At 38.8% G+C, this 10,456-nt stretch overlaps 1 protein-coding gene across 2 annotated transcripts; it reads left to right on the forward strand.

Annotated features, from left to right (window-relative positions):
• Positions 1-32: 32 nt before the first annotated feature.
• LOC131771060 (complement factor B-like) lies at positions 33-10,456 on the forward strand. Of its 2 annotated transcripts, XM_066165722.1 has the most exons (14): positions 34-224; positions 1,498-1,564; positions 2,100-2,276; positions 2,565-2,735; positions 3,636-3,803; positions 4,594-4,779; positions 5,362-5,547; positions 6,334-6,507; positions 6,658-6,949; positions 7,296-7,606; positions 8,182-8,316; positions 8,606-8,722; positions 9,223-9,343; positions 9,607-10,455. In XM_066165722.1, exons 1-14 carry the CDS (start codon positions 204-206, stop codon positions 10,211-10,213), a joined length of 2,733 nt encoding a protein of 910 aa, XP_066021819.1. In that variant the 5' UTR covers positions 34-203; the 3' UTR covers positions 10,214-10,455. The 2 variants fall into 2 exon arrangements, with proteins under 2 accessions (XP_066021820.1, XP_066021819.1); XM_066165723.1 differs by lacking the exon at positions 2,100-2,276 and having other exon boundaries at positions 33-224; positions 9,607-10,456.

The following is a 10,456-nucleotide window of genomic DNA, read 5'->3' on the forward strand; positions in this document are numbered from 1 at the left end:
GCTCAAATTGCTAGCACGTTCTGAGTGTGCGTGCGGGCTGTTTTCTTTGGCAACCGATAATTCGTGTTTAGGCAGCGCTCAGAAGGTAAAAATACACCGAAAGAATTAACTAAACAATCTTAACAAGTTAGTGTATAGCGGAATCAGAAATCGTTTCATCGTCCGTGAAACTTATCTAGAGTTAGATCTACAAACAGAGCAAGATGCAGTTTTTTCGATATCAGGTAAGACATCAATTTACTGTACACTGTAACGCAACTGAAGCTGAAAGGACTAAATGGGAAAATTTACGCGCTAGATTGACCAATATGGTGATTGATCTTGACGGGGTATTTTGATCATTGTTTGATTAAATATTTTTTTTCTAAGAGGCCAGATACGTGAAAAGCATGTGAACATGTCTTGCAACTATATCTTAAAATTCAATGTTGTGGAGCGACTGGTGTCACCGCACAGAACAACAAAGGACGTAACGTATTTATTTAAAAGATTCAAATCCGTCTAGTCCTTTTCAAGATGGGAACGTTATAGGTCAACAAATAGCATGCATATAAATCAATAAAAATCGATGATAAATGATACTCTATGCCAATTGATCGATCGTAACTGGACAAAAATCAAAGTTTTATTCTGTAGTTATAAGATCGGAAATGTTGCTTTCAGTTACAACAAAGAGTTTCTAACATTGGGTAACCTTTAACCTCCTCTATGCTAAAAGGGAAGATTCTTCTTTCAGCAGGGGGAGGAAAGCACGACAAAAATCACTCCTTGAAATACTCCTATTTCTGCATGTTTACAGGCGTAGGCTTAAATTTATTAGATTTCTGTATCCAATAAGGGCACTCAAAGGATGTACGATAGCATCAGTCGAACTTCTTTAACATTGGCCATGGAGACTGCTTACAACCAAGATATCTATTCAATTAAGATTAGATCTCCCTTAGTGTTGCTATACACTTCCTTTAAGTTAGGCAGGAGAATTTTGACTTTCATCAAAGAAACCCACTATGGCAGGAGAGCTAATCCTTTTCCAATTCTCATCACTTGTACGCTGAATTATGAACTGATCTTGTAAGGAGAAGTTATCATTCAATAAACGGTCGAAACAAAAATTAGCGGAAAGGATGACTTTCATTCTCCATACAATTCAAAATGTAGCTAAGTTTGATTAAACGAGTTCCTTTAGAAGACCATTTAATTAGTCAAGAATATGTTCGACAAATATTTCCGACTCGACCAACTACAGCTAAGTTTGGTATTATCTACTGAGTTGATGATGTACATAGGCCGCCGTGAAGAGTCTCTTAAGCTGACGTTTCGAGGGCTAGCACGTCTTCAGAGTTGACCTAAAACTTGCGTTGATCTTTACTGGATATCTACTAATCTGCTTAGAGAAGAGAAAATTAACTAAATCGACAGCGCACTTGAGCTTCAAGCCTATGATTAGCTTAGGAATATTCACTGGAAAAAAAATTGAACCTCTCTCTTATTTCCTAGATTCTCTGGTACGTGTTTTTGACTGCACTGATGTTGGCCACTCAAAATGTAATGGGCCGAAAAACTAGTAAGTTTTACGGAAATTCATGTGTTTACTCCTTGAATTCAGAGTTAACTGACCATCAGCTGATGTATTCGTTTCCTGTTGTGCCATTCTCTTTTGGGGATCTCCGTACAAATTTTTACGAGGTGGAACTTAAAATAAAGGGAAGTCCCACCATTAAACAAACGGCGAACAGAGGGAACAGTAGAAGCTTACGAACAAAACTGAAATCAGTCCTTTCAAAACGAAATGCTATGCAGATGCAAGGCGCGTGTTTTTGCATTAGCTGACATCAAACGGGAGGCTCTAATTTGGCCTGTCGCAAGAATTCACCCTTATAAACAGAAGTGAGGTCTAATTTCGGTTCATTAACAGTTGAAGAAGGTGAATTGAATGAACTTGCAATCTCAACGAAAAGATTGACTATTTTAGATTATTAATTTACAAAAAATCAGTATAAAAAAATTCACCGGAGCGTTAAATTCCAGTTCAGTATATCTAACTGCATCATAACAGATTACCTTACTTGGCGCACGTTACATGTTTCTTCTTATGTTAGACTGTGACAAGAAATGCCTTGATATTCTCCGTAAAACTCGAAGAAATCCGCCCCCCAGTACTAAAGTGGAAATACACACTGGTTATTGTAAGGCAAAATATGTTTGCCGAAAAGGAACTGATATAAGAGCTTGCAGGAATGGGCAGTGGATTGGAAGCAAAGCACTCAAGTGTCCAGGTGAAGTTCGGCGGGTTGACTCACTTCGGTTGGGATAAATTACAATCATTCGATCGGAAAGAATGAGTTATTACAAATCAAAATCCCTGAGCCACGTCACCATTCGATGTTCATAGGTTGAATCATAAATTGGACTTTGTTATATCGATACGAAAATATCCATTCCTAAGCAAGATCAAACGCATTTCACTATAATCCATGATTTTTACTGGTTTGTGATTGAAAACTTAAGAAACTGCATGTTCACATATTTTATCTTATAAATAATTTCTAACATTCTTTTATCAGCATATTGCGGCAAACCCGCGGACATTCCACACGCCACATTCTCTGGTTCCCGTTTCGGCGTCAACAATAAATTAAAGTACCGATGTGATCAAGGCTACGTACTCGATGGACCAAAAAGAAGGAAATGCGAAAAAAGCGGACAGTGGTCTCAGGCTCCTACATGTTCACCACGTAAGCTGAATTTGATAATCTTTACACACGTGTAAAGACGACAGCAATTTTCAGTTGAGTGTCGAAAGCAATCAGGGATTACTTTGGTTTTGCTTTATTTCTTCAGGTGATTGGTCCAAAAGACTCTCATCACTTCCTCGACCAATCAGATTCAAAACTAAAACCATTCGCGACTTGGACACCCGCGTTTTCTCGCGCTTCAGGCAGTTTGCTTGTTTTCACTTCGAGTTCTCCTGGTGATATCGTGCTTACTATGACTGGCTGTTGTGATTGCATTGGTTTTGGTTTTCCGACACTAATTCGAACCCTGCACTTACACAATTAATTCATATTGACCACAACGCTTACATTTTACGTCACTGTTCACTTAAAGTTGTCTGAGTGAAAATGCAACAACACCGACAATTAGCTTTATTTGCAAAATCAAAGGAAAGGAATGTACAACTATATACTTCCCTGCAATTGTTTAATTCCCTTGTTTGGGCTATAAGAAAATATTTCTAGTAAAATTAGGAACAAACAAGTAAATCACCCCGATTAGTCCCAACAAAGCTCTATAAAAATGTCAGACTGAAAATATGCATTGGAAGACAGTGGAGTCAACAAACATGATAGAAATAATTATGATTGGAGTAACCGATCTGAAGATGCCAAAATTGAATGGGCAAGAAGAGTACCTTACGATTCGACAAAAAAATTTTAATTCAACGACAATGCATTCACCCTCAGGACGTGCTTTTCTTGTCTCTGGACGGTCGTGAGCATCGGCAACAGCCATAATGAATTGGCAGAGAGAGGTCTAGGGCTCAGAATGTTTCATAGTATTCCAAAGTTTATCTTTGTTCCAGCTTCTTCGCGTTTTATGGTGTTAAAAAAATATACTTGTGTTCTCTTTGGTAGGATCATGTGGAAAACCTGAGGACATTCCTAATGCTATCGTAAGCGGCTCAAGTTATAACTACATGGATACTTTGAATTACACTTGTTCAAAAGGTTATCAACTTGATGGGCCGGAAACGAGAACGTGTCTTCATGATGGGAAATGGACCAGTAGTCCGACTTGTACACGTAAGTTAGCTAAGGAATTACATAAGCATAACAACTGTTGCAACCGCAAAATTACCAAGGAAGGTGCTATCGCACTGTTTTCAATTTGTACGGAATGGGAGGATATTTCGCAAGCATTTTTTGTTACCAAGGCAAAAGAGTACAACAGCCCGACCCCCGCCATTTAAAGGCCAAGGATGCTTTTACTGAATATTCAAAGGAAATTAAGAACTTTTTAATCGTACCATAGGAACATTTTTGGAGTGATTTTATATAGTATTTTGCTTTTTAATACCATATAATAATACCTTTTGTAATGTAAACATAATGATTATGATTAACTTACAGGACCCCCATTGATACCAGTGTCATTACACCGACAGGGTTATCTTGTTTAAATATATATATTTTGTTTTGTTTTTTTGTTTTTTTGTTTTTGTTTTTTTTGTTTTGTTTTTTTTGTTTTTGTTTTTTTCTATATAACTCTATACTTCATTATGCATACAGTTCTTTATAAAGGAAAACAATAGCAAAACAACTGATTTGATTTGGGAACACAGCTCTGTTTAAGAATAGTATTGGGTTACATGATTGTGTATGGAGAGCTTTCCAAATCGCTCTCATAACTTCGTAATAGACCTCGCTCACCGTGAAGTCTCTGTGGCTCAGTGGTTAGAGCATCGGAGCGCGGAATCCGAAGGTCTGAGGTTCGATTCCTCATGAGGACTCCGAAATTTTTCTTTGTTCCACGCTCGTGACAAGACGAAAAACATTCTTCCGCTTTCTAACTGTATTTCATTTGTGTTTACAGAAATCCGTTGTAGGAAGCCACGGCGTCTTGTTATGCGAAATGGAAATGTCACTACCTCTGACCCTGAATACCTGTATGGAGCAACCCTTGCGTTTGAGTGTAATGAAGGGTATGAGTTACGAGGCAGTGACTCTATGACTTGCCTAAGATTTGGTTGGAGTCCAAGGAGACCACCATACTGCGCTAGTAAGCACGTTTTGATGAATGAAATAATGTTAAAACTTACCTATGTGGTACAAAGAGACAGGAATAGCCTATTAGTCTAAGGGCTCGTCCTCACTGCTTTGGTCTGGGTTGATTTTCACATCTGGAGTAACATTTGGGTAACATTCTGTTTGGCACTGTTTCTTTTCCTCGAAAGTGACATCTTCCCCAGGTTTATTCACCATTGATATCAAACACAGTATGCAATATTTGAGGAACACAGTCTGTTGCCTAGCAGAGTAAGACCCTAGTGCTAGAGATCAATTAACTTAACTGCAAAGGGTAGTGTGGGTGCGACAGCCTACACACTGAAACAGTTAAGACTTACTGATCAGAGGTGTGTTTTTTATGGTAATTACCAATTGTTTTCAAGGTTGATCATGGTATTATTATCCTTCATTCCCAAATACTGAGCTCTTTCAATTCCAATCGGATAAAACAACAGGCTTTGGAAAACGAGAATCCACATGAATGTGCAACTGATAACATTTCATGGTGTTATCAATTTTTGAAATGATAATTATTGATATTATTTTCTTAACCATAACCAATGCTTCTTTGTAGTAAAATCTTGTCCAGATCCTGGGAGACCAGAGAATGGTGATCGTTATTATCAAGATCGATATTTTAGAGTTGGTAGTACAGTGCGGTTTTCCTGTCAGTCTGGTTTCCAATTGTCTGGCTCAAAGGAAAGGACTTGCATGGAGAATAAAGAGTGGAATGGAACTTTGACCACATGTCAGGATGGAAGTAAGTGAGAAATTTCTCAGGCTTCTCTCAAATGTAATAGAGAGGGGCAATGGCTATTTGCTCTTTATTTATTATTATTTATTATTATTATTATTTATTATTTATTTATTTATTTTTTACTTCCTGTATTCTCTTGGCTCTGAGTGAAGACTATAGCGTGCGTGTTGTTTTTCATTCACCTGGCATAAAGAGCCCAGCACAGGTCAAGTTGGGACAGGATAAGATGAAAACTTTCTTAAATGAGATGGTCAGTTCAGTAGTCAGCTAGTTCCTCAGTCAGTCCTTAAGACAGTCAGTCAGTCAGTCAGTATAATGATTAAGTCAGTCTTTCAGTCAGTCAGTATGTGAGTCAGTCAAGTTTTGAGTCAGTCAGTCTATGAGTCTGTCAGAGCATGAGCCAGTCACTGATTCAGTCAGTGAGTGCATCCATTGGTCAGTCAACCTGTTAGACTAAAGGATCCTTTCTTCTTACATCTCTCTTAAGTAATGACTCTCCTATAAAGTTCAGTTAGTCAGTCGGTCTGTGAGTAAGTCTGTCAGTCGGTGAGTTGGTCTGTCAGTTATGCATATATGAGTCAGTCAGTCTGTCAGTCAGCTTGAGAGTCAGTCAGTCAGTCAACTAAGGGGTCTTTCTCTCATATTTCTTTTTGATAATGATTTTTCCGTTCGTTCAGTCAGTCAGTCAGTCAGTCGGTCATGCGGTCCATCAGTCAGTGTAGGTCCTGAGGTGGTATAACAACGAGTGAATTGTCGACTGAAAACGTTTCTTCTTCAATTCTCTTTCAGATACCAACTGTCCCATTTTGGGTACCCCAATAAGTGGACGTAAATACGGCAGCGGATACAACAAAGGAGACATTGTGTCATTCGAATGTAAACGGGGCTTTGTTCTTAAGGGTTCTGCAGTGAGGAAATGCTTAGATAGCGGAGCTTGGAATGGTACCGACGCAATTTGTCGAGGTAAGGCTGCACAGTAGTTGCACAGTAGTTGCATTGCTGTATCCGAAGCCTTAGTATATGACAAACAAAAACATTTCAGAGCATCACGTGCTATGGACTCTGATGAAGAGCAGTTTCCTCAGTTTTCCCTCTATCCATTTGTTTTTACAGACGAGTTCGAAGATCGTTTTAAAGGTGTTAACGTCACTGCCTACAATCTTCGCAAAAACCTGCTTGATCCTTTATCAGAGTACACATGTAACAGTGATAACAGCACTGGATGCAACAGGACAAGTATTCGTGGCATGGATTTCAGAGGCAGAGCCATTAATTTGAACTCAAGGGGTGGCTTAGATCTCGTGTTCGTCATCGATGCGTCTAGCAGTGTGAGAAAGCTGACTGATTTCAAAAATGGTTTGGAGTTTGCAAAAGAGCTGGTTAGAACCATCGGGTCCAACAATAGGTACGATTAATTTTTAAGAGACAGAGTTCTTTTACATTTGTTCAACATGTTAATAATTTAAAGGATTAGTATATCGCTAATTGAGGCGCTCAACACATGGAGAGCGTCGCTTACAAACCAAATCATATTTCTTGTTTTATTAAGTCCATACTGCAAGTAAATGGCTCGTGACTTAAGAATTAATGAGAGCAAACTCGAGGAAACTGTTCGTTGTCAAGTTTTGTCATGGTTACTAAGATAGCTTATAATGGGTTCAAACTAACCGAATAGTAATAATCACGACCATTGTCATCAGCAGCATTAAGATCAAGACATTTATCTTACCTTCAGATTTTTAACTTCTTAGAAAAGATGGAACACGAGTAGCAGCTGTGACCTTTGGGACGGATGTGAAAGTTGAATTTAACTTAGGAGATGCTAAAGTCGACACAATGGATAAAGCAATCAAAGCCATCGATGAAATAATCTACATCGGAGGGGCTACAGCGTCCGCACTTGCGTTACAAGAGGTCAGAGATGTCGTGGTGCCGCTAGCTCGTCCAGACAGTCACCGCGTGTTGATGTTCATTACAGACGGAATGTCTAACATAGGGGGTCCACCTAAAAAGTTAGCGAAGTACCTTCGTGAACAAGAAAACTTTGAGATCTATGCAATAGGTAAAGTAGCTTGGCAGTGATTTAAAACAGGGTTACTTGAAGATTTTGAAAACGTTAAGTGTATAAAACTTCTTAACGGACACTCTTGGGAAGATGTTTTACTCGATTCTTATTTTGACATTAACATAAACGCTCATTCCCTGCAATGGGACGAAAACACTTTGGAAGAGTGCAGTTTCCACTTCTGTATATCATGTCTGTGTTTTTGTTTTAATTTGCTTCTAACTCTTATCAATGAGTTTTCCATTTTACCTTCAGATTTGTTGTCGACGTTGTTCGCTAGTTTGACGTTTCCAGCTATTGTCTCCTCTTGTCCCATGTAATTGCACAGTACTACAGTTGCTATTTCCTGTTGCAATGATCATTTTTGTAAGGGGTCCTCATTTCTGAAGTTGAGCTACAATCTAAAAGGGGGAAACATCGCTGAGCAAGGCATGGAGCGCTATCTCCAAACGACGCCGAGTATTTTAAAACATTGTTTTTTATTGCATAATGATTATTTTTTCAAGAATTGTTTTAAACTTCATCAGTATTTTACATTTTTCGCACAATCACTTAACATATTGCCCCTTTAGGAGTTGGAAAGAAAGTTCGTATCCGCGAACTGATGGATATAGCCTCACCTGAAGCGGGCGATAATCATGTGATCCATGTCAAAGACTACGACGATCTTCAGAAAGCCATCAAGAGAGCGACTTATCTCAAGATCGGTATGTCGTAAATTGGTAAAATAAGCTTAAATCCCATTGCTTATGATTTCTCTTATATTTTGCTGTCGATTATGAATTGGGACTCTTTTATTCGAAATGGTTTCATTTCAGGGGAGACATACTAGAACAGTTGAGTGTTAATTAGCAGCTAGATCGACCGGCCTATTCCACAAAGTATCACCATAAAATACAGAATAGAAACTAAAGGAAAAGAGGGAATAAAAGAGAATTGCAATAAACTGGTCTTCTCTGAAGTGATCATGACTTTATGTATGTTTCTTGCTCACAGACTATACACCCTGTGGTGTAAGTCCTGTTGAACTGAGAGCGAGAATAGTCGGAGGCACGAATTCAAAAAGAGGCTGGTGGCCCTGGCAGATTGGACTGCGCAGGGTCGACTCAAAAGGTAATTTGAATGGAAAATTTGCATTTCTAGCTCATTCATTGAATGCTGTATATACGAGGAAAGCATCCATCATTCGGCAAATCATTCACATAATGCACATGACTGGCTCTCGCCTTTCCGTACATCTAAGGAGGTTCGGAAAGCCGCAAAACTCCAGACATAAAAATAATCTTTAAAATCTCTCTTCATACCCACGATATCAACGAACGATTCTCATTCAACTGTTATTTTTTGTTTGTTTGTCTGTTTTTTTTTAACGTTACTATGTTCCCAAAAATACAAACTAGCTCCATTTTTCTGTATGCAATCCCTATACAACCCACAGTTCCTCTATTTGCTCTGACGAGGGGCCGAGCTCGAAAAGTTACTTAAAATGCACTTGTCAAAAGCCTGAACCTTTTTTCGGGCATAATTTACTATGAGTAGTTCTTTTTAACAAGAAATTATTGGTAGAGATTAATAATTATTATTTTAAATGTTTACTTTCTCTTTTTTTTAAGGGAGACTTGTGCTTATCTGTGGTGGTGCTCTGATTTCTCGTCGCTGGGTTCTGACGGCTGCACATTGTTTTTACCACGAAGATTTTCGAGGGGCTCGTGTTCTCGACGATTTGTCCAATAAGTAAGCACTGACTCCAATAATCCTCTTTACGTTTGAAGTTTAAAGAAACATTTTATATCGACGGATATAATGTTTTTCATTGTTGTACTTGAAAGTTCGCATTTAAAGGCAGAGAAAATTCTGCCAAAAAAAAAAAAAGGTTTCGAGTTTCTGATATCATTTACAAGGATTAACTCTTGAAAAACTCCCAAAACCAGTCTTTCCTTAGTGGGTGAAGCAAACCTGGCTTATTTTCTCTACGACTATTACTCTTTATCTCGCAGGTACCGGGTGACAGTGGGTGATCACCACTTGGGGAGGGATGAAAAATCTCAGATTGACGTGGAAGTGATGAAGATATTTGTTCATCAAGATTATGATGATGGGAAACTCACAAATGACATTGCTCTGGTCAAACTCGACAAGGAAGTGGAACTTGGCCCCTCTGTACGGACATTGTGTATTCCGGACAAGGATAAAGGAGATTTGGCAATCGTTAAAAAGTACGGCATAGCAACAGGATGGGGTGTAACGCAAGCCCTGAAACCCTTACAAGTCCCCAAAGAACACAAACGCTACTCAGACCGTCTTCAATACTCAGCCTTCACAATTCAAAGCGACCAACTGTGCGCTAACAAATCAGGGGGATTTTTTGTTAACTCCACAGTGACGTTTTGTGCCGGGGATGGAAAGGGAGGAAATGACACTTGCAAAGGTGACAGTGGAGGAGCTTTCGTCCGTGAGGCAAAAAGAGGAGACGACTTCCGTTGGGTGGCTACTGGGCTGATCAGCTGGGGAGAGGGCTGCGCACAAAAGGATAAGTATGGATACTATACCAGGGTGTACTCATTTATTGACTGGATAAAGAAAACTATGGAAGACAACTCATAGGAAAATGACTGAACTTCTTCAATACATGTTCGAGTATCTTTTTACTGATTAGTAGTATAAAGAGTGTCTGTTCTCCTGCAAAAATCGTTGCTTTACCATTCTCAGAGTTACTTTGATGTCTGATTGAGGTTTTTGCTTAGAAAGGCCGTGCTTTTGTAGATTAATGTGCAGATTGATAGTTTGGGTTTTTTCCTTTTTTTTTTTTTTTCGTTTTGTAGTCAAATAAAATCGCCGATGAACGCA

The sequence above is a fragment of the Pocillopora verrucosa genome, chromosome 4 (assembly GCF_036669915.1).
Source record: "Pocillopora verrucosa isolate sample1 chromosome 4, ASM3666991v2, whole genome shotgun sequence".
Taxonomy (NCBI): Eukaryota; Metazoa; Cnidaria; class Anthozoa; order Scleractinia; family Pocilloporidae; genus Pocillopora; species Pocillopora verrucosa.

Bases quoted from the DNA above. Each gene is read 5' to 3' on its own strand.
- LOC131771060 (XM_066165722.1), top strand. From the start codon at position 204: ATGCAGTTTTTTCGATATCAG. The intron at 2,736-3,635 runs GTAAGCTGAATT...TCTCTTTGGTAG, and splicing joins GGCTCCTACATGTTCACCAC to GATCATGTGGAAAACCTGAG. The intron at 6,508-6,657 runs GTAAGGCTGCAC...TTGTTTTTACAG, and splicing joins TACCGACGCAATTTGTCGAG to ACGAGTTCGAAGATCGTTTT.